The sequence below is a fragment of the Spodoptera frugiperda genome, chromosome 10 (assembly GCF_023101765.2).
Source record: "Spodoptera frugiperda isolate SF20-4 chromosome 10, AGI-APGP_CSIRO_Sfru_2.0, whole genome shotgun sequence".
NCBI lineage: Eukaryota > Metazoa > Arthropoda > Insecta > Lepidoptera > Noctuidae > Spodoptera > Spodoptera frugiperda.
This window is the reverse complement of record NC_064221.1, coordinates 2,841,818-2,866,767: the sequence shown is the minus strand read 5'-3', so window position 1 is coordinate 2,866,767 and position 24,950 is coordinate 2,841,818. Positions and strand designations below refer to the sequence as shown.

The 24,950-nt window shown below is 37.3% G+C and overlaps 1 protein-coding gene across 12 annotated transcripts in view; it reads right to left on the bottom strand.

Moving 5' to 3' along the window:
- Positions 1 to 24,950, bottom strand: part of LOC118277108 (uncharacterized) — a 103,944-nt gene that overhangs the window by 46,310 nt on the left and 32,684 nt on the right. For 7 of the 12 annotated variants that reach the window (XM_050696247.1, XM_050696249.1, XM_050696254.1 and 4 more), the window contains exons 2-4: positions 8,654 to 8,861; positions 7,781 to 7,967; positions 6,489 to 6,594 (exon numbers count right to left, since the gene is read on the bottom strand). In XM_050696247.1, the coding sequence (XP_050552204.1) occupies positions 6,489 to 6,594; positions 7,781 to 7,967; positions 8,654 to 8,825 (465 nt within the window). In that variant the 5' untranslated portion in view covers positions 8,826 to 8,861. Of the gene's footprint in view, positions 1 to 6,488; positions 6,595 to 7,779; positions 7,968 to 8,653; positions 8,862 to 24,950 lie in introns of all 12 variants that reach the window. The other 5 variants (XM_050696250.1, XM_050696252.1, XM_050696257.1 and 2 more) reach the window with 1 other exon arrangement.

The following is a 24,950-nucleotide window of genomic DNA, read 5'->3' as shown; positions in this document are numbered from 1 at the left end:
GCATCTCGACTATAATAATGCTATATTAATACCATTTCCACCCGTCGTCGTATTAAACCAATTTCCATATTGAATTATACTTCCAAAAGCAATGGTAATAAATAAATAAATTATTACATAGAACTTAGACCACTTTGTAATTGCACATTGCAACAATATCTACGTAATTTAATTTAAACAAAATTTTCCATAATGTAATGATCTAATCAGGACATTCACGCTTTGACTTTGACTTTCGGAAGGATAAATGCGTGTCTGGGTTTTTCTTAGATGTCTATAAATATTTTGTTATTAATTTTCAACCTTTTTGATCACAATAACAATGAAACGTAAATTAAAACAACAATCGGTGTTGTTTGTTCCTGAAGTACATGCAACAATATCTACAAGTTAATGAGAGTGGGTAAATACTTGTATGCGCTTACATCCGTTCACAAGACAGATAGACAGTCCAGTACTTTTCAAACAACATAAAAAATAATGGATCTTTTATTTTTCAAACTTGACTGCACGGTTGGTGCGGTGGCTGGACAAATGGCTGTCGTGCAACGTGTAGCGGGTTAGATACCCACACGGAGCAACTGTTTCTATAATCCACAATTGTTGTTTCAGATCTGGATGTCATGTGCTGGATGACTTGTATGTTTGTAAACGCAACCACGTCACAGGAGAAAATCCTAATGTGGAGCAAAGTATACAAAAAGCAGAAGAAAACTCAACTGCTATTTTGATTGGATGGTCAGGTTCAAAAACCTGTCCAATATGCATCCTAAATATCAATTAAATTATGGTCTACACCCATTGACATATACAAAACAATCCTTTAAAGGCCGAAATTCCTTCCAGAATATTCCTACAAAAACTCAAAATCCAAAATCAAGGCAGGTACAGTCCCAAATCCGGAAAGATAAGTACAAAGATTTATTAAGTGTTTAAGCTTTTGATGGTACCTTGACTCAGAGTCTTCAAAACTAAACAAAAAATTAGACTGCGGTCGCGAATTCCAAGCACTAGCTGGTACTACAAAGACGGTAAAGAAGCGTTCATAACGTTTGTTATTTGGTAATACCCATCAAATACTACTAGTATGAATCACCTGGTGATTTAGGCAAAACCTTTTTTCGTCTTGTATTGTAACTATTGTATTTGTGTTGTGGTTTGTATTTAATTTTGAAAAAGCTAACACTGACTCATAGTGTGTCACCGCAGACATAAACGGCACAGACACGGCTGCGCCACGGTGGATTTTCCTTTGGGACAATACGAACATGCTGTAAGCTCGCTGTCAGCGCGTGGACCGCGCGCTTACAACCTTTTTGTATTGACGTTATGAAATGTATCATGATTAACTACCAATGATTTCTCCCTTGGGTGATGAAAAAGAGAGACAAACTAACTAATGAAAAACCATCCCGTTCCTACTCTTACTTCGAGCCGGACCTCTTAACCTCTAAAAGTCTTTGACAATCATACCTAATGGTGCTCTGGAGTACCAAAAAGCGTTCTCAAAACACTGACATTCCGCGACATCAGGTAAAAATCAGCACTGACCCCAACCTAGTTAAGGAAAGGCCAGGAGACTGATCACAAATCATCCAACGAACAGTCTGTACACTTTATTATGTTAAAGAGACCGTTAGTAAGCTAATCGCGTCCATCTTTGTGGAATTAAAGCCGTTTGTTATTTTGTTGCACGTGTTTGCTGGTAAACTGTAATTATTTATTGGTTGCGTTAATTTCTTTATTGATTTTAATGAAAACGGTATCATGTTCTCTACTGATCGGAAAAGGAGGCTGTATGTGATCGTGTCATGTTCTCTAGTGGTCGGATAAGGCATTTAATGACATGATCGTCGTCTTTTTGAAGGGGGGAAAATCATCCAATGACTTCGAGAGGGAGTGTCAGACTAAAAACCACCCCGTTTCTTCTCCTGCTTTTAGAGCCGGAGCTCCGGTAAAAACGCTAGGTAATCCGCAGCTCCGGAATGTGATCGTGTCTGGCGAGCTACTATAGTAAGTTTGGCATATTTTATGTGTGTTATTATTGAAAAGTCCTACTACCATAAGTTGAATTACTCTTGAAATTCTTACTGTTGCTTTTGGAGCCAATGATTGTATCCTAGTGTTTAGTTAAATGTCCAGAATTAGATCTTTGAGACGGACTGAGACTTTCCGATTCCATCATTTCATCTTTTCTATTCTCCCCTATTTGTGTATATGACGTCACATTGTAGTCACTCATCTCTACAAGCCATCCTCTTCTCACTATCTTATATATGCATGTATATAATGATGATATGTATAATTCAACCCATCACTGACTGCAATCCCATAAATCTTTTAACATCAAACAACACAGTGAATCAATGAGTTGTCATTTGAATATTACATAGTGAGTATTACATAACTTGCTTGCATATACTAAACATACGACATAATGCACGATAATATGACAGACAAACAAACAACAAAGCATCTGTTATACTGTTATACATATAGTGAAACATTACAATTTCAATAAAATCAATGAGATCATCTTCCAGTCATGTTTCTCTCACAATAATAATAATGAATAAAAACACTATTTACTTTAATAAGATGATAATAAATGTAAGCATTAAGTAAGGAAATATATGGTTACAGCGCCTATTTAGTATTTACTTATACAAATGAAGGCAATTTGTTTTCTTAGAGGATAATCCAGAGAAGCGTAAAGAATGATGTCAAAGGAAAATCATTAAGTAACTCTAGCTACCTAAGAATTAGTTATGGGCAAATTATCTTGACAATCGTACAGTTTTTCTAGCCCAGGAACTGGTTATCGACAGCCACTGCTAAGTGCTAAGTGGTGACTGCTGACCAAAGGCCTCTTTCTCACAAATACAAGGTTTTGAACATTAATCACCACGCTTGCTCAATGCGGGTTGGAGATTAGGAAGTGGTTAGATTTAAGAAATTATTTTTGTGATGGATAGTTTATTTATCGAGGAAGGCTAGGATATAAAAACATCACGATACGATCAATAAGACCCGAGGGGTCGGGTAAAACCGAATGAGATCAACTAGTTTATCATAAACTGTATCGACTTGTCTAAGGCATTGGTCAGGTGCTATTCACTGATTTTCCGGATGAAGACTTTTTCTTCGTCTGTTGTCCGTTATTCAAATGTTATGCGTGTATTTAATAATGACATCATCTGGTATCAATAAACGCCTTTACTTAGCTTGACCTGTGTGTTTGTTTTGGTAAAATGTAGTAATTGGAATTTAAGCCCCTTCCTGACGCCCCAGATTTCCTAACCCTGATTGATTCAGAATTAGGTACACACTCTAAATTATTATTTTTAGGCCAAAAACAACGCAAATTGGCCTACGAAACATATAACCTAGAAAATCCATTATATTTTCAAATTCAAGGTTTCGAACGCAAAATATTTTCATTACTTTTCGAGTATAGACATATCGTTTAGTTGAGAGATGTCTGCGATAATAGAATAAATATTTAATCCTTCTATTTGCCTAACGACGTCAACGAGTACGTAATATTTGCAAGCTAGGGGAATTCTCGTGTCAGTTAACTATAGTAGAATGTCCTGTGAACTTGCCCTGAGTTCTTGTATTTTGAAACCTTGAATTTTTCTCTGACCTACAAACGTAGAAATAATATCGAAGGTCAAGAGGTTGCTAAATCTAAACTTGATTCGTATTTATGAATGGATGTGGAATCTTTGGAGGTATTAGGTTTCTGTGATAGTCAGCACGGCCTTATATCTAGTGTCATGCTAAAATTCTTGCTTTAATTTTAAACGTGAGGTTTTCAATTAATTATTTGTGAACTTTATGATTGTGTATAAAAGAATGAAGGAGACAATAATACTAACACACTTTTTTTTAATCATCCAATGACTTCTCCCGCCTTGAGCGAGGCAGAGGGAGTGTCAGACTCTTACTGACTAAAAACCACCCCGTTCCTACTACCGTTTTTCGAGCCGGAGCCCCGGTAACCGGTATACAACAAACTAGTAAACAAAACAGATATGTACAAGAAACTAGAACTTTCAAAAGAAGATGTAAGATGTTTATGGGCGCTCGTATTAAAGTACCTACATAGCCGGCACAGCCCTAAGCTAATGCTCCTTATGGAAGGCTTTGGATTCCGTGAATGAAAAAGGAACATGTATGTAACAACAGCGTGGTTTCACGAAGCCATAAGTTCAAAATAAACAAAGACGAATTCTCAGAAACATAAAAGTGAATACCAAAGAATGCAAGTGTGCTTTACCGTAAACCGTAGGACACTTCGTTTAACAATGCATATTTTGTGTGTGTGTGCAATTCTGGATCAGATTGGTTGAATCCCAAGACTCCAAACAATACCCTTAGTATATTAGGCGAGTATTTTGATCTTGATTAATTGTTTCAAATTCACAATTGTTTTATTTATAATGGTAATTTTCATATCCAATCTGGTTCAGTTCTCCAAACAGTAACCTTAGTATAAGTTTGCTTTACGATTAAAGTAATCGAAACGAAAGCGCGTTCGGCGCTCTGATTGGCCGGCTCGAATAAACCAACCAATCAGAACTCCGATCGCGCTCTCGATTACAAGCATTACCAATAACCGAAAAGAACAGAAGATTAGAAAAAGTTGATGTTAAAGATAAACTCATGTCCAATTCCATACATTGTCGGTGCTCGCTTAACCACAGCGAAGACCGAGCAGACAAGTTAGATGACATTGCAAAAATACAGTGTAAAAAGCAGTTATAATGTCGAACTACAACGGGAGCGACCATAACTATGGTGATAAGATCTCAGATGGTGTGATACGGTGTTAATCTGTGCAGGTACACTATCTAGCATCTACACGCGACCTGGTGTTACAATAGTCATTTGTACAAGTCTCATATGTGGTAACATGTGACTGTGTAGGGATACAGGACGATTCAGATGTTTTGTGTGTGGGCTTGGTTATTGTCGACTGATAGTATTTCTTTTACAATGAGACAGGGCCGCCACTATCTCCCAAAACCGCTGCAACTCCTGTAACCCAGGATCTACAGTAGATATTTACTACCATGAAAACACCGGAACACTGAAGTCCGATACGTCCCAGGAACATGAATGACTTGTCTTGGATCCCGCAACGAAATAAACCAGAAGATATTATTAGAGAAGAAAAAAAACATGATAGTTTCCACTTCCCTCGGTGAATTTAATACAGGAGACAGAATGACTTAATCCTAAAGGCACAAAAGAGACTGCACAACTGGGAGAAGCCCAACGGTTAAACGCATGGAAATTTATTGTTCAACCATAATATAGGCCTGCCATAAACACTCGTGTTTCGAAGTCATCGGTTGTATCAAGCAAGATAAATCTGGAATTTTAAAAGTCGAAACTATTTCTTGTCTCAACAATCAGTGGAATTTAAGCTCAATAATAAATGTATGTAACAAAACAAACCGCCTGTATAAATGCAATCAACTTTTTACATTGTGCTGTGTATACAAACGCACGTGTGGTCACAGCCCTCCGCTTAGAAACTAAAACAATTACATATGAGCATTTCTGTTGTAGGATAATATGCCTAAATTCAAAATATGCCATGCTCAGCAAAAATCCGAAGGTTGAAAATCCGGTGACAGAGTATGACACTGCACTCATTAATACATGAGAAATTCAGGACCATAATGTGTTAGCAAGTAGATGTTACAGAGAAACAAAAATAACTCATGATAAAAATTTGTCACTTTTTCCCTAAAACCACCATTTCTTGAAATACTACTAGAGACATCTGTCAACAACGAATTAATCTTAGCGTAAACGTCGCTTGCGCATAATTTGCATCACAGCGCCATCTAGCGTCACTTTCAAACAACTGATAAAGTTCCACATTAGGTCACGTATCGTTACATACATGTGCACGTAGTTAAAGCCAATATCAATAGATGTCGCTGAACTCTAGTTACGAACACACTAATTTCATTTGTAAAAATAGTTTGTAATCCCGGCGTTCTGTTGTGATATTCACTGGCGTGTACTATTTTCGTTCAAGGACACATTTGACGAAGCAATTCCATACAAACTCATTGAGAATTAGATATCGGCACGTCATTAGAGGCATTCGAACTATTAAAATCGTCTTTATCGCTTATGAAATAAAGTTGATTTTGATGATAAATGGTTTCATAAAAGAATAATCAGTTGATTGGCAAATATTTATGTCTTGAACATGTAGTTTTAAGCCTCTTAGAGTTCAAAGGCCTGGTTTATCTTGTAGTTAACATTTTTATTATTTCTTATTAGTTCTTCTCCATTATTACGAAATATAACAACATTAAATCCATTATAACAACATTAAAGGATCAACGGTCACTTAGATATCACTCTTTTTACTAGTTAACCTCAAACGAATTTGACTTTGAAGGTTTTTTAAATTAACTGTTGACTTATAGTTGCAGAAAAATCTTTTAAAAATGACTTACCTCTGCCCAAAAGCAGACGATGAGCGATGATCCCGACAACAGGAGTGGGTAGTAAGCGGAGAGCAGGCTCGTAGCCCACCCCTCTTGGAACGCCGACTGGAAATACAAAAATTGGAAAATACGATAAAAATAATAGTAGTGCCATTTCATGTTGTACATCGGGTGGCAGACGACCGTTTAAATTGTCGCTTACGTTGAAAATTTATTACTTTTCCTGCAATAATTTTGATGATATAGGAAGTCCGTAATATTTTTTAGTTTAAGGTTGGTTTTCCACCAGGAAAATGCTATACTACGTTGCTGTGGATGCCTTTGGCTGCCACCAATCATATTTATTGGTACACATAGCTTTAGCACTGGTTGAAACGGACTCAACTAACCTATGTTGTTTTTATATGGAAAGTTGCGTGCTATGGATGGCTTCCATACTATCGATATATCGCATACTTGAGCTACGCTTCTTCCTCACACAGGTACATAACTTAGTATCAGTGAAAACAGTCACACAGTTTTACAGCTTAGCTATTACACCTACATAGCATAGCTACATAGCAAATCTCTGGTAGAATAGCCCTCCAAAAGGAATATACGGTCTTTTCTTTAAAGTGTGAAGATCGTTTAGTGCAAAAAGAAATGTAAGTTAACATATAATGGAAACATCTACGAGGTCCAGCCATATTTATCACCGTCATATAATTGTGAAAACATTTCCAAAATTGCAACATTCTAGAGCATAACCTTTAACACCTAATTATCGACAATTTCATTTACTTTATCTTATATTTGACAATAATTATTTACCTATACATCAATTTTGATATCGATCAGAGTATTGCAACATATATTGAAATACTTATTCGACCAATCACGACAGATTGCTCAATTGCTTGGTAAAACAACGTTATTGGCGAATGGAATATTTTTTTTCTTTGCCCCACACTAGGATTTTCTCCTGTGTCGTGGGTGCGTTTACAAACATACAAGTTCACATACACATAGTTTTCATTCTGAACATAATAAATGGTGATGTACGTCTATTCATTACATCGAAGAATCATTCCACGCTATAAATGAGGGGTGGAACACACAATCTCGAACTTGACAGCCGATCTTAATTATTGTTCAACCAACAGTCTATGTAGATCCAGTGGATTTAAAACGCTATAAGCCCTAAACTCACTGTATACAAAATTACTATGAATTCTACAAATGTACATAAAAAAATGGGCTTCTTGTCATGATATGATGATGATGATGATGATGATGATACAAAATTCAATAAGATCCTCACCGGTGACACGAAGTAGGCGCCTCGTATCAGAGAAGCCAGGAAGGCGACGAGGTACAGCATCTTCTGCGTGGTGACCTTACAGGCTCGGAGGAAGGTGGGGGCCTTCAGGCGGCGGTACTCCGTCACCACGCATATCGTCAGCTGCACCGCACATACAAATGCCACCAGGAGGAACACGCCACCAATGCCTGGAAAATTTGAAAATTATATTAGAAGTTACTGAGGTATGGTTTTAATGAGATCATAAAACGTTCTACGTAGAGGACTAAGGGTGAGGCCTTTGTTCAACAGTGGACGTCTTTCGGCTGATGATGAGGAAAAGTATTGCGTTGGGTATTCGCTCGACAGATAGAAAATCATAAAAATATGTATTAATGGAATCTTCCGATATCAGAAAAACACTAATCCTTATTCCCATGGTGGGGTTAGATCGTGTAACTCCAACTAAGCTGCGGGTGCTGATCGCTTACGGTTAGATGTTGTTCCATTTAAAACAAGCAACTTAAAAAGATTTCGTCTTATAAGCATGTAAATCCTCACTCAACATTTCCTACCACGTTTTACCAGTCTGTTGCCTCTTTACCATCCTTTTACCCTATTGTAAAACTAATTGTTTCTCTACCATATACAGGGTGTAAGCGGAACGCTCCCGAAAAACGCCACAAATTGTTTATGTTTTTATAATTTTAATCGTTTTTGTGTTTGTATTATTCATGCTATATTAAAATTCAGCATTAGATTACAACTATTATTAATTAAAATAAACATTGAATTCTTTTTTTTTTTTAAATAATACACGTTTTTTACCATCACCTGTTTGCGACGTTTGGGAGCGTTCCGCTTACACCCTGTATAGCAATAACCCAATACTCACAGGCATGGTAAGGCATGTTAGGTCCAGCACATTCGTCCCCGGAGTACCGTATCTCGCAGAGACAGGTGCCGTTCATGCAGTCGCCGCGCCCGCTGCACTCCAGCGCGCAGCCCGCGCCCCGAGCCGCCGCCGACATCACTGCATCCGCGTAGTACGCTAGCAGCGAACGCATCTTACGGTGAGCGACGGTCACCGTCGCTTTGGGGAACTGGAATCAAAGGAAAGGAGATATGGTTAGTTTTCTGTGTAAAAGAAAAAATACGGGATGAGGAATCCTGTTAAGAATTGTATTGTGAATCTAATTGAAAAAGAGTAACCAATGGAGTTTCTTTTTTTATGTTAAATGGGCCGACGTTTGGCCGCTACCTCGCCTGATAAGGATAAGTGATGATGCGGCCTACGATGGGGCACGTCTGTCCATAAGCAACCTATTCACTCGGGCTTTGAAGACACCCAGGTTATACCCATCAGGGAACACAGAATCGTTTGCTCGTTCTTCTCCATAGGAATCTACACTTTGGAACGAGCAAATAGCTTCACTAGAGGACTGACCGACAGACAGACATTTTGTTTTATTAATATTGTGATATTTGCTTTGACGTTAAAAGTGCCTTCCCGGTCTATTTGAAATAAATAATTTTGACTTTGACTTTTGACTTTTCATTGATTTTTACTTCAGAATCTGTTGAAGCAATACAATCAGGTTAAAACATGAAACGTTTATGTTTGACTTATAATAATATTTATTCCGAAAAGCAAAGGAATACACATTTCCATTTCAAATGTTTATTACTTCTAAAAACTAGAGCAAGAAGTCAATAAAACAAAAATATCGCACTTGAGACGAATCGTTAAACAAAAATACATACGAAATGAAACCTTATTCGTAACCCAGTAACGAGTTCAAAGACCTAAACACGATATCCACGAACTTGAGATAAAAATAATGAAATAGCCAAAAAGACAATAGGGCATGAACATAGGAATCCTGTCTTTGACACTACAACCTTCATGGAGGACCATCGACCTTTCTAGTACAAGTAAAATGTCCTCTACGTAATATAATCAAAGAAAAGAAAAACAAAAGCTGCGAAAAAGGGCGAACCTTTGGGAAACTGATAAGGACGAGAGCACGTCATGGTATCCGAATTAGTCAAAAATCTTTAGCACATTTTCAACTTTAACAACGGTCGTAATAAAGGCGAAATTCTTTTGCTTGATAAGGATAGCTTAACGTGCAAGGGTCTGTATATGATGCGTAGTAGATACGCAAAAGGGCTCCCGGTATGTGACCCTGAAGATATCGATTACAAGTTTCCTCCGGTTCCCAGTGTCCTTAATTCCGTATTAGGCCCTCTGACGTCCCGAAATAAATGACTTTAACTTTATTATTAAATAAATTCTCTTGTCCTCATTTAGGTCGCTTAAGGATTAAAATTATCGTTCGTGTAATACAGGTAAGGTTTTCATCGCAAAATTAAATGTGCTTACACCATAATTTCACCAGAAAAATATGAATCACTGCTTCTCTTAAAAATATTGAATGTTTTGTTTCAGTAATAATTCCGATGCTCTATATTTTTTTTACGTTTTCAGTAGTTAAAGTCAGCATTGAAATCTGAACAACAACGAATGTCAAATGGACACTATCTCCAAAAACTTTGTCAAAAGTATTAAACATATCACAATTTAACGTCTATTTTAAAAGGAATAGTGTAGGTAGTTTTTCTTCGTGGGAAAATCCTATAGAAAGAGAAATGGCAAGTTAATCAATAATTAGCCCTTTTTATTGCAAAATCCATTGCGTAAACACCAACCAGCAACACGCTTGACGTTATAACTTTAAAACAGTGACGTATCATCAGCATCACGTGTGTCACGATTACGTAAGTACCCACGTGTTCACTGCACGAGGTCATTGCACCGCTGCGCCTCTAAAATTACTCGCGGCCTTACGATGAGATCAAAAGTGCGTCGCCGTCCAACTGTATCGAGATTCTGTGCGTGAATTGATTTGACTAATCTGGGTACTTCATTTATATTTTCATTGGAAATGAAAGGGAGAAAATATATTTCTGTAATCCAGAAAATTTGGTGTCTGGGAGTGATGACTAAAACGCACCTACAAGGTAGGAGAAAAAACAAGATAGGGCAATGTTCTTGCTAAAAATAAAGCCAAAAGTATTAGGGTCTTTGCCAAACATCCACATATTGCGTCAGAGGCGATTTTTAACCGGACTGTCTCGTTTTTCCACTATCAGTCCCTTTTGCGGATAATATCACTCTACCTAAGCCCTAACCGAATAAAATATGGCGATATTTATTACCTTTTTTACCAGGAAGTAAGTATAATATAAAGTAATCTAATAGGTATATGTATGTACTGGTATTATAAAACACCATGACTCATCCCTGATGTACCCTCTAGTTTGAAGGTCGAAGATTATGGGAACGAATGGCGCGCAGTACAAGCACCGTTAAACATTGTCACGTAGTATAGCCATTAGAATTATGGCTGTGTTATGAAACATGGAAGCCGGAACGAGGAACGGAGTGAATGTGATTATGGTTCGATGAGGAGTGTGGCTTAAGATTTTCAGAAAGAAAAGTTTTAATTGTGCCAATTTTAGAATATAAACGAAATTTTGTCTTTTATTCTTTAATCAGGATATAAAAAACTACATATCTACGTATGAGCATTTTAAAGAGTTATCTAATGAATACAAGGAGCTGATACTGCAAGAAAATTTCAACAAAAATTGAGGACCTAGAACATTGGTGAATGAGCCAAGAGAAAAGGAAAGGATTCTTCAAAAACTAGTTCGAAAGAACAGCAGAAAAAGGGTCTACACAAATAAAAAAACTGCCAACATTGAGAAAACAATTTAGTAGTACCTATTTTGGGCATATTGACATGTTCGCCATAAATGAAAGGCAAACCAAACAGGAGCTATTCTTGGTACAATTGTTACCAATACCCAGATATAGGAAGTTACGTCACAGAGACGTAAGTGTAACATTTTTATGGTGTTTATGCAACTGGTGGGCAGCGCCTTTGAATCACGACCTGTATGAACGCGTTGAACGTAGTATGGTTACTTTATAACTCCGGTTGTGCACTTTCATTACAAGACTAGCATTTATCCGCGACTTCGTCCCCGTACAATAATGATGTGTGGCAGAATATGGGCGTTTGAATTACAAACCTTGGAAATCGGTTCGTGCGTTCTGGAGTTATAGCGTCAGGAAGGACAGCCCGACTTATATGTGAACTTTCAATTATGCATATCATAGGCTGCTTTTCCAGAGATGTGCTATACTACGTTGTTCTGGATGCGTTTGGCTTCCACCAATCATAAAATCGCCTGATAAATCTCAACCATAGAATGGACATAGAATGGCTAAGATTTATCAAGCGGTTTTAAAGGTAAGTTATATTATTTTCATTCTATATTTTTGCAATGGATTTGAATTTTAGCTAACAGAATTTTAATCAACCAGAAGACATCCAGTGCTGAACCTCATAACACTCCCCAACTTCTTCCAGATTAGTCGGTTCGAAGTCGATATTCACCCAAAAGATGACGAACTAATTGGCATGACATTACACTAAATTACGTTTTTAAGAAGTAGGATGAAGGTGAAATACTTTCGGCTTTTGTCCTTCCAAAAGGCACGATAATGATGTCTTGTCTAGGATAAAAATAGACCACTTCATAATGTCACTTCCCGAATTCCCGAATGTCTTTAAATATACCAAGGCTTGGCTGCCAAAGCCGTTGTCAATGATGATCTTTCTTGATGGCTCATGAGAGTGAAACTATACGCTAGTCATTTATTTCAGCGATGAAATTTATAAACTGCATGACAAGCTGTTACATTAAACCACCATAAAAGTACTGACAATTTCAAACGTTTAAAAAAAATTCAGTCACTATAATAATATAGTGACTGAATTTTTTAAAGTAAATGTTTAGGATAGTTGTAAATATTTAGTAAATGTCTGGATTGGCATGAGCCACCTTGTGTGGTCTCAGTAGTTTTGCTCAATTACAAATAAAAAACCTAAAATTAAAGTCTGGAAAATACTCATTAGTTTCGTTAATTAATGTTTAGAATAGGAATTAAAATAGTGCCTACAAAAATTGTTACATCATTTGGTGGTTTTATTGCGTTGTTATCACAAACACCGGCTTCCTCTATGATTACAAGCATACCATTAAAATGTATAGGTACTGTGTAACCTGTAACAATGTTTTTATGGTCATTACTCATTACCAAACTGTATGATGTAATGATGTAATGCGCATTGCATTTGAATTTTAGTACAGATTCTTCTCCAGATCCCAATCGAGTAAGAATTTAATTCCCAAAAACTTGTGTCGCAATTCATGAATTGCTTTTCCTCAACGAACAAAACTCCATACCCTCGTCTGCACTATTTTTGGTAGTCTTGCTTTGAAGGGATCAACCTTCAACGCAAGTCAACTGAAGATGAAGATTCTCGTAAACTCTTAGCTCATCACATCATGTAAAATTCCAAATTTTATGCATACAATAGAATTTAAAAATATTTGCCAACTGTTACAAACATTGTCATATTATTGTACATATGAGAAGTATTGGACTTTGCATCGATAACAAATAAATTGACGGCTAGCAATACCGGCCATGTTAACTTCATTATTTAGCATATTCAATTACAATAATTAGCAGAGTTATAAGCTTTAAGAATGGATAGTGTCAATTAAATACACGCGCGATATGAACGGAAATTACAGCGGCAAGTAATCAGACGATAATAAGATAGGATCGTTTTTAGAGATTTCGACTGATTTATTACTATAATCGAAATAAAGCTGAAAATATTTTATGACATAATAACGTATGATGATAAAGATGTTGCTGTAGATTAAACCAAGCACAAATTCAAGTTTTCATACATTATGCAACGCGACGCTTTTATCCCCCAAGGGGTAGGCAGAGGTGCACATTGCAGCACGTAATACAATGTACATGTAATCGCATGTAATAGGGGATGAGCCTATTGCCATATACTGGGCACAATTCCAAACTCCGTGCTGCTACTGAGAAATTTTCGAAAAACCGAAAACAGTCCAGCATTACGTTGCCCGACCCGGGAATCTTAACATCCGAGACCCTCGTTGTCCGGCTGTCGCATTCGCGACTTTCACTCGACCAACAAGGCAGTCGAACTAATCATATAATACACACAACAAAATAGTCATAACTTTGACAAGGCTAATTTAAGGCAACCCCATGCGTTTTCCGCGTCACAAACACAAGGTCTACAAACGACCTTTTCGAAGGACAACAGCTAAAGGGTTCATGGCATGTCCTTGCTTCTAAAGGGCCCAACAAAAAGGTTTCAAACAGAAAAAAAGAAACAGATTTCCATAGCTTTGTAAAGCCGGACAACCTTGGAGCAATGTTTGAGGTGTCAATCTGGTCGTAAGCAAATATTATTTCCATGTCTGTGTTTGACTACTTGAGGTAGGTTATAAGGTTACCATTAGAACTTAAAATAGGATAGTTACCATGCTTACTTATCGTGTGACGTTGGTAGAGACAGAATACATTTGAGAATAAAACTAAGGGACAACACATTAAACAGAGACTAAACAGTTACGCCTCTGAAAAACCAGTACCTTTAGTACAAGTTTGCTTTACGTTTAAAGTAACCGAAACAAGAGCGCGTTCGGCGCTCTGATTGGCCCGTTCGAATAAACCAACCAATCAGAGCCCCGAACGCACTCTCATTTTGATTACTTAAAACATAAAGCAAACTCGTACGTTAAACTGTGACGTCTAACCAGCCTAAGTGAAGAGATCATGACAAATCCCTTTTATTTAGAGAAGGCTCATGGTCCAGCAGTAGACTATGGCCAGCTGTTTATGTGATGTGAGATGGAAAACTGGTTCACTAAGTAAACAGATGAAGCAAAAATGTATGCGAACTTGTTTGAACAAGTATGTAGAGTGCCTTCAAAGGGCCAGGTGTTATCTATGGCGTTTTCCTTAACATACAAACATCTGTCCACGTTTAGAGTTTTTTTAATAGTCATAAACGTTTTACCCTACTTTACTTTAGTTAGTTCGTTGCTATAGAAAAATTTTAAAGCAAAAAGTTAAGAATTGCGGCATATTTGGGGTGACTTGAAGGGACTTTTAGCAAAAGTGTCACTTATGGCAGAATTCATAAGTCTCCTAAAAGTTTCTAATGGAAACTGGCAGCTAATACTCTTTAACATATGTTACATTTTAAACTTTATCTAGTGGATACTGACAACAACAAAATAACAGAAAGAAAGTTTTTTTGACAAAACTACTGCAGCTATTATAAAACAGGATCTACAGTAACTACGATCATGAAAACACCAGAACACTGAAGTCTGACACGTCCCGGGGACATGAACAAATCACTGTCTTGGATCCCGAAACATTTTAGGGCCACTATAGCATCTACACTACATACATCGTGGCCAACAGATTACAACACACTTATACACATTATAACTCCCAAGTTACATAAGACACATAATATAATAATTAGCTACATCGAAGCTACTCGTACTACAGACACAAAAGTACTGATTGGCAGTTACTTTGTATTCAAGAGGCACTCGGAACGTTCCAACCGCTCTATAGACTTTGGTCATCAATAAATCTGTCGTCAACTGCTTAATACTCGTCCTAATCTATTCGATATACTTATTGAACTGAACCGCTGTCTAAACGTGTAAAATAAAAACATTCCATTGGAATTTGATAAAACTAATTTACCTAAAATATTATCTTACAATTATCTACGTAGCAAATAGATGATATCTTTAAAAAAATGTTGTCGGAAATTGCCAAGCCTACATTTTACAATTGGTCGGGGCTGAACACCACATTCTTTTTTAAGGGGGTAAATCATCCAATGACTTCTACCGCCTTGGGCGAGGCGAGAGCGAGTGTCAGACTCTTACTGACTAAAAACCTACTACGTCCCTACTCCTGCTTTTCGAGCCCCGGTAAACACGCTAGATAGTCCACAGCTAGGGATCAAGCGTCAGTCCTACTAGGCCCCATCTGTGGTGGTCTGATGGCTCTTTGAGGCCACGGGAATACCACATCCTAACCACAAGAACATTGGAACCAACATTGGTGTTATTGGCCACACAACATCGATAGTACGAAATTTAACAAGTACTTAATCAGACAACAATGCCCATGGAGTGAACTCCTAATGGAAACCTCTACATTCAAGGCCACACACACACATACACACAATGAAACAAATAGAAACAATACAGGGCGTTTCGTTTTCCTGCGCATTGCCCTCGCTCCTCGAACGTGTGCGCCGACGCATAACTGGGTCACAAAACTCGAGATAACTGCTACAATTAGCGCAACTCGTAAACTATTTAGCTTTTCTGTTTATTTGTATGTTTCACTAGTGTTTTATAGCTAATTGTGTATGTGTGAAAACTTTTGTTTACATATTGAGCAGAAGTCGAAATGTTTCCACGTATCTCTCATTGTTAGAGTGTAATTTTAGATTGTGGGATTTCCGTTAAATGTTATTAAGAAACTGTACTAAAATATCAAAACAACACATACATACATAAATACATAACCTTACGCCTTTCTCCCAGGGGGGTAGACAGAGACAATTGAACGCCAACAAATAACACACATATGCCAAAAATTGTCATAAACGCCCTCTATAGTAGCAATTTTTATAATACCTTTTTCGTCAATTATGTTCCTAACCAATATACCCACCCGCCCTTATAACAGTGTCTACCGGGGGAGCTATTACCATACCATGGTGCTTCAAAAATGATAAATATTCAACAAACTGTACCATGAATAGAATTTGGGCCACATGTCCAATTAACCCACATACATTCAATGTATTGTTTGTAAACAATAACATTGGCACTTAATAAAACCAATTGACAATAGCTATATCGAACCTCTGCCTGTATTATTTTATTCATATCCTCCCATTGAAAAAAATATAGCAGAGAAAGTTTTTATTTTGTGAAAGAGTAAAATAGCAAATCGAGGTTAACCGATTCGTTTGATTTGAAAACTGTTGAGGTCAAACCGTTGTAGTGGCGATTTTTATTGCAAAAGCTGGAAGGACATTTCAAATGATACAGCTAGACTAGAAATAACAGCAAGCTAGTTGAGGAAGGTCAATAGAAATAAAAAATACATCTGATTAGATCGTCTCAGTGCTTTAAAATGTGGATTATAAATAGACACAAATGCAAGACGTTCAATAGCAACTACTGCTAATGCAAAACTCCCAGAAACATAAAACTTGAAACACCAGAGGCGTTACGGCCTTTTGGGGGTTAGGAATTTAAAGGTTGTTGGGGAATCGGGGATTGGGAAGATTGGGAGGATCTAATTAGGTCACCAGTCACCTCACTCATACAAACACAACTCAAGCGTTATTTCACGTTTGGTTTTCGGTGAGGCCGTGGTATCACTCCAGTCGAGCTGGCCCATTCATGCCGAAGCATTTTGTTAACAAAATTACATCCTTATTCACACCTTAAGAAGATCAGACAACGCATGCATATTCACGCATGCATATGCATACTCATCCATTCTGAATGAAATACAAGTGCGATAAGATGCAGTCGAGTGCATCTCCACAGCGTGTGCTCATTAATTAATATTATTGATGATTAGCACACCTAATCAAGAATATGATTCATATACTGCACGTGTATTGCTTATACATACGCATAGGTAGATATAAGTCCATTTATGTAATAGTAAAGAGCTGAATGGTCGTGAAAGTATCTACGCAGTACTGCGAACGATTTTGGACTAAATGTTTTTAATTTAACGCCATCTATTGCACAAAAATTACATCATCACAGACTCTGATTACAAGATTATTTGTTTCTATCAGAGTGATTGGCCATGATTTCTTTACTTACTGATAAAGGTAGTCAATATCTAAATCTGAAATAGAAGAAATGTCACGTCCAATTTCTACGCAATACGTACATTATGCTCATTCACGATCCTAACTTAGTAATTATTAGGTTTAATTCATAACAGGTTCACAGGTGAACATAGGCCTACTATAGGGCTTCCGCAACGGGTATACTAAGAGGACTCGGTGTCCCTTTTAGGTGTTGAGGGTGCTAGGTGCTAGGCGCCTTTTGAAGGTTTTCTCCCGTCATCAAAAAAAGGTCTACTGTAATGACGTCCATAATGGTCGGTTGGAAGTGACCTGCATTCAAAATAAGTTAAATGGAACTTATAGAAATAATAACCAGCGAAGAATATTATTTGTTAAGACCTTATTTACACCCTTCCATCGAAACGGATATGGTGACAACGGCTCCTTCAAAGAAATGCCGACGTCACATTTACTTAATAAAAATGTGACGTAAAACATGCCTTCCTGTTACATGTACGGACAAAATACGCAATTGGAATTTAATAAGGACATGAACGCACGAAAGATTCATCTTGTGTCGCAAAATACTGCGGACTGCCTAGCGGGTTACCGAGGCTCCGGCTCGAAAATCAGGAGTAGGAACGGGGTGGTTTTTAGTCAGTAAGAGTCTGACACTCCCTTTCGCCTAGCCCAAAGCGGGGAAGTCATCGGATGATTTTCTCCCTTGAAAAAAGTGTTGCAAAATACAATACCCTTCCTACAATATCGGGTAAAAATCTAGTGTTACAATAACTGCCTATCATAAAATGGATCGTAAGACCGCAAGGTTGTTTGCCATTTCAATGGAATAAAAAATCTCAACTACTCAGAAAGTCAGATGAGTATCAAACTAGTGCCTATTTTACAATTCATAATTTTCAGAAGGATAGGTAAGTTGATAGATATAGTGACCTGAAAGAATGAAGGTTTTGAAATCGTAAGAAGATAGAAGATATATTGTGAAATCTTAAGCCCATTTTAGATAGGTACAAAAAGCTAAAAATAAGATTAAAACAGACGCGTTCGAAATCACTACCAACGACAAGCAAGCAAAAAATCTCAACCAAGATACTATGGAAGACAGTCAGTAAAATTAAGTCACATAGTTGTTCTGTGGCAGGGCCAGAAGGAGATAGCGGGATGAACTTCATGCCTATGAGAAATATGAAAAGGATTGCTGAGAGAGCTCTACGAAAAAACAGCGCAGTGGGACGGGCGACCATGGCAGATAATGATGTTCCATATCACATAGATTACAATTGTTCAAAGGGCCTCTGCGAGTTGGTTTCGGCTCCTCGTACGCCTTCCAAAGGTCCGGAATGGAGCTCTGTGGTCCCGTGAATGAAAGCGAACATACATAATAATAAAATAGATGTTACTAACTTTCACCTACATACAAAAAGACGCTAAATTCCTTCTTAACCGATACAAAGAAGCACAAGCCTTAAATTACGTCACTGTCGTTTTTAAGGGACACAAACCTCGTGTACAGATCCTAATAACCATCTACTACTACTAGGTACTAATTTTGCTTCCATCTAAAGCCCTCACGTATAAAAGCCGACTTCCTCCACGTTCGTACATCTACTCAGACTACACGTGCCTCATGAATACTACTCTACAACTGACCTTTTTGAAGGACACACCATTGGCACGTTGTACTACGTCCTTCCGTTACATCATTAAGGAAACGAATGAGGTTATTCTAAAGGCAAGATATTGATCGTTTAATCCATAAAAAGAAAGGCCTAACAAACTTTAACATATTTCTTGTGGTAGGAGTCAAACGAGTAGACGGTACACCTGATAGTAAATTATACCTATAATTTCAGTCAATCTGTAGCCGATCATAAGTATCTTAAGTAAGAAGTCTTTTCACCAGTTTTATTTGTAGAATACATGCACTGCCGAATTGCCGATATTTTCTATATGTACAAGTACTCTGCTCTTATTGATTTTGAACAAATCAAAACGATTCACTTAAAACATACTTTATTATTTTCACCGCAGTTACTGGGCAGATACTGCAAAAACCCCCTTATCTTCACAACTGGTTTTGCAGCAATATCGATCGCTCAGCATTGTCTAATCATTATCAACTTATCAAATACGAAAAAACACACCTGTCAACTATTTTTTTTACGTAAAGATGCCAGCACATCAACCTACACCTACACTGCAACTTTCTTTAATGGAATTTTAACATTATCCTATTGGGATATAGTCGAAAACCTGTCGAACATATAGGACTAGGTTGATAAGCTGTCGTTTGTATGTCGCGTCGCGTCGTTGCGGAAAAACACAAGACGAAATCACTAACCTTTAACACGGTTATGACGTATAATGAAGCATCAGTAGGCAGCTACTGATTATACACGTACGTATATCGCACTTTTTATTTGTTTATAACATGTTTTTGCAGGAAACTTAGTAGATAGGTAACACAAAGCAAGTTCAGGACCTTGGATTATTTATACACAAACGATGAAGTTTTCTTATTGGCTAAGGTCAAAAAAAAAATGTTGCTTCAAAATTTTCTACAATGAATCAAAGATTAAGAGCGTAATCGAAATTAAGAGCGTACCTTTGCCTAACTACCAATTAAAACCTGCACTACCACAGTTTTATCTACCAATACTAATATTTGATAGTTTATAAACAGCCTGCTTACAAGACAAATCAAATTCATAGACAAAAAAAGCTAAACATCATCAAAACAAAGTTCTAAATTATCTATCGAACAAAAACTAGGAAAAACCGACTTGGCAAATGTATCTGCGTCTATTAAGACTCACTTCCTTCACTCAACGGAACTAAGCATACGATCAATCAAAGAGCACAACTTTTTATTTCAACCATGTGCGTTCCACTACAGGACTTAGGCCTTCTGCGCGTCCGGAGCTGCGGACAACTGGGTTTACCGGGGCTCCGACTCGAAAAGCAGGAGAAGGAACGGGGTGGTTTTTAGTCAGCAAGAGTCGGACACTCCCACTCACCTCGCCCAAAGCGATAGAAGTCATTGGATGATTTTTTTCCCTTAAAAAACCCTCGGGGTTAAGTATTTGCGCATGGCTTTCTACAAGGTGTCAAATTTATCCTACAGTTTCCTTTTGGTCCTCTGGTGACGACTAGCAATCAATTTTATAGTAATGATGAAATGTCTAATAGGATGTAAAAAGACTCCATGAGCACTTAGTGCCATTTTAAGAGCTAATTTAATTTTATTGCGGAAATTGTAGACGCAATTGGAAATCTAGGTACTTGTCCAATAAAAGTTACTTTGTAAGCCTCAAAGCTTGTTCAATTAAGTAGACGTGTATTGAAAGGGCCTTTTCTAGAATACTAGCTTTGGAATCTAATAGCAGAGATAACATTTAGGAGGATCTGAAGACATTTAGAGAATAGGGACAAAAGAATTCACCGACTAGAAACTATTAAGGGGATCGTCATCAATCACCTAATGACTTCTCCCGTCTTGGGTAAGGCGAGAGGGAATGTCAAGACATTTTTTGACTAAAAACCACCCGTTCTTATTCCTGCTTCGAGCTCGAGACCCGGTAACCCGTTAAGTTGTCCGCAGCTATGAATTCGAAAAAATTGAGGCATTACACTACATCATTTTAACAAAAAAGAACCTGGTGCTAATTAAGATAGGCTGGGCTAAACACCAGTCAGTTTCACGTGTTATCTTATCACGTATGGAAAAACAACTGGGCCGATACATAAAAGTAGAGATTAGTGAATATTTTATCTGTATAAAATAATTCTGATGTACGACTACATCCAAATTTTGATTTTTGAAATATGAAAATGCAGTTTTCCATTTTATATCAGTAAAACGGATAAAAACGCAGGCGATCATATTTTTCTCATAAGTATTTTGCTTGTCTAAAACGAGATCTTTTCCTTATTCGGTATCCAAGTATTTTATAGTTTCTACCATGAATACCACAAAAACCACTTAACTTTAATAATACCAATAACAACAAACACGATAAAAAAAAATCCTAGCACCAAATCTCAAGGTCAGACAAACAAAAATCCCACAAAATGCAGCCATCAAAACCACAGATACAGATGTTATTTGGTAAATATTGACTGTTAGTTTAATGTGAACATGTACACACTGGCGGTTAGTTTACGCAGAGGCGGCGCGACGATCGCCTTGAGTCCCCTATCACTTGTCAACAAACTGATTGTTTACGTCATAACTGTTGATAGTTCGCTAATTAGGGGTTTATAATGTTTCTTCTGTGTGGAAAATAAACTTAGAATTATTGTGTTTCAAAAGAAAAATCTTAAATCTCATCACTACATAGTATAAAACAAAGTCCCTTTCTCTGTCCGGATTTTGATGCGGTTTTTTTTAGTAGACAGTGATTTCAAGAGGAAGGTTTATATGTATAATACATGCTTAATATATCACCATTACACCCATGCGAAGTTGGGGCGGATCGCTAGTTTATTATTAAATGTCTCTTCTCTGGTAAACAAAAAATATAAATAAAAGAATATCTATAATTTCTACTGTAATATCTAAAGAACTGTTTAAATGCAACTATAACGTTGCTGAACAGGAACTAAAATAAAAAAAAAAAACAACTAATTTATCTACACACGATCACGGAGATAAACATCAAAAAAAATAGGAAATGATATATCGTATACAAATGGACATAATTTGTCTACCTGAACTTAAAACCCATTTATTATACTTAAAACAAATTATAATCTGACAGGAAAAAATATCTGAACATTCACGTAAATGTTACTAGCATTTGTACCAAATGTGACTAGAGAATCTCGTGTAAGCTATTAAATGAAAATTTGGCTCCAAATAGTTTCTCTGCAGGTGATTTGGCTAGCTCCCATGTAGACTAGAGAGACTTGGCAGAAAAATACAATAATTTCGTGACGAATACAAGCATTTGTCCCGTCGAATATGTTAATTTACGACCGCCTTGATATCTTCAAACAGAATGAGTAATGGTTGCATTAAATGTGCATCTACATGTTCTCTGTGTATTCTGTTTTCATATTCCATTAATACTCTGTTGAATATGATAGGATCCTAGTAATATGATCTCATTGCATTGATTAAAAGAAAACCTATGCAACTGTGTTGTAAGCAAATATAACATTTCCTTTTTGACAGGAATAATATCATCCATTGACTTCTCCCGCCCTGGGCGAGAAGAAAGGAAGTGTCAGATTCTTACTGACTAAAAACCACCCCATTCCTACTCCTGTTTTGCAATGGAGTCCCGATACCTCACTAGGCAGTCCGCAGCTTCGGAGCAAATATAACCCAGAGAAATAAAATCAGTAACATAATAAACACACTAACAACTGATATCTACAGAATTGTACACGCGAGATTTCAATACAAAACCGTCAGCAGCCGAAAATCAGTCTCTAGTACCAATCAGTAGGTTAATAGCAAATTAGCATTAATCTAACAGATGTTAGAGCCCTATAAATTAACACATGTGCTTTGGAACGTGCCAAATTGAAAACTGAATGAGTGTGACGTGGATCCATGAACTCCAACCATTACTTTGGACAAAACCATCATGAGCCTAGCTGACCAGAATGAGCCATCAGACTACCACAGATGGGGCCCAGTAGGGTTGATGCCTAATCCGGAGCTGCGGACTGCCTAGCGGGTTTACCGGGGCTCCAGCTCGACAGGCAGGAGTAGGAACGGGGTGGTTTTTAGTCTGTAAGAGTCTGACACTCCCTCTCGCCTCGCCCAATGCGGAAGAAGTCAGTGGATGATTTTCCCCCTTAAAAAAACCTTTAATTTGAACGAAACTATCATGAGGCTGGTTAAACAGATTCATTGTTTTTTTTTTCTTATACATCATCTGTTATATTTATCATTGACACTGTGAATTGCGGATATTTTTCTAGAACGTTATTTAATGATAATAATTCATCTAATTTTAGCATGACTTCTGTGTTGTTATCAGTGTTGTTACCGAGGGGATTGGAGGTCAGTAGGCATTTGTTTACTGATATTTAGACGTAATGAGTACCTACTAATAATATTTATTGTATTTCTTGTTTGAACAGTTTCCTGCTCGTTCTGTACACAGCAAATATATTATTTGAACATAAGTTTATCAAATGTGATTCTTTAATTTGACAAAACTTTCTTCTTTTGCCTATTATTGTCCACATCAATCGTTTATTTTGTTTTTTTGTATCGTCACGCCTTTTATCCCCAAAGGGGTAGGCAAAGGTGCACATTGCGGCACTTAATGCCACTGTATACGGTACAATGTACACCTACTTTTTACCCATATAAGTCCCATTTCCCATGTAATATGAGGTGAGCCTATTGCCATACCCAAGGAACCCAGGAATCGAACCCGAGAGTCCTTGTCACACTTGAAACCACTTAACCAACATCGAGCCAACAACGACCATAGCCGAGATTCTCTAGCTAGACCTTCAAACCTAGTCTATCAACAATGTCCTATTCAATGTACTTATAATATGATGTAATCGTGTTATTGGTTTCATATTTCTATCTATGCCACTGTTTATACCAATCAACCTAGATTTAAAAGTATGTAGACACTAGACAGACATTACAACTTCATGTCTCGTTAGATAACACATCAAACAAGCTTTCAAACAAAACGAAACACTGAGAGAAAAAGACTTAATAGATTAGAATTGAATAATTATTTATTTAAGAATCGTCAGCTTTCGATGATAGACTTACTGTATTCAGAGACATTTAATGATTACTTTACCCAGTCCTTAACAATTGTTTTGGGAACAAAATCATTACTAAGGAATAGTATAAGTAAACATTAAACGTCTCTGAGTGCGGCTGTTACTGTCGTACTCGGTGAGTAGTAACGATTTTGTTCCGAAAACTATTGCTGAGGACTGGGTTAAATGACCATTAAGTGACTCTGAGTACGGCGGTTAGACTAGGGGTCAAATCATGCTTAGTATATCCGGAGCTGCGGACAACGTAAAAGGTTACCGGGGCTCCGGCTCAAAGCAGAAGTAGGAACGGAGTGGTTTTTAGTCAGTAAGAGTCTGACACTGCCTCCCGCTTCACCCAAGGCGGGAGAAGTCATTGGATGATTTTCCCTTCAAAAAAAAATCATGCTTTGTATACTGATGAAGCTCGATGATTGTTAATGAATGAATTAAATATTGATTCATGTAATAAACTTATTACTGTACAACGTTTGTGTCTTGTGACATTTTGGAGATGTGCCAAGGACGGTTTGTGGAGGAACGTGGAGACGCAATTCCACAGGCTTACGACAGACGTCTTGAGTGTCAGGTAAGTGA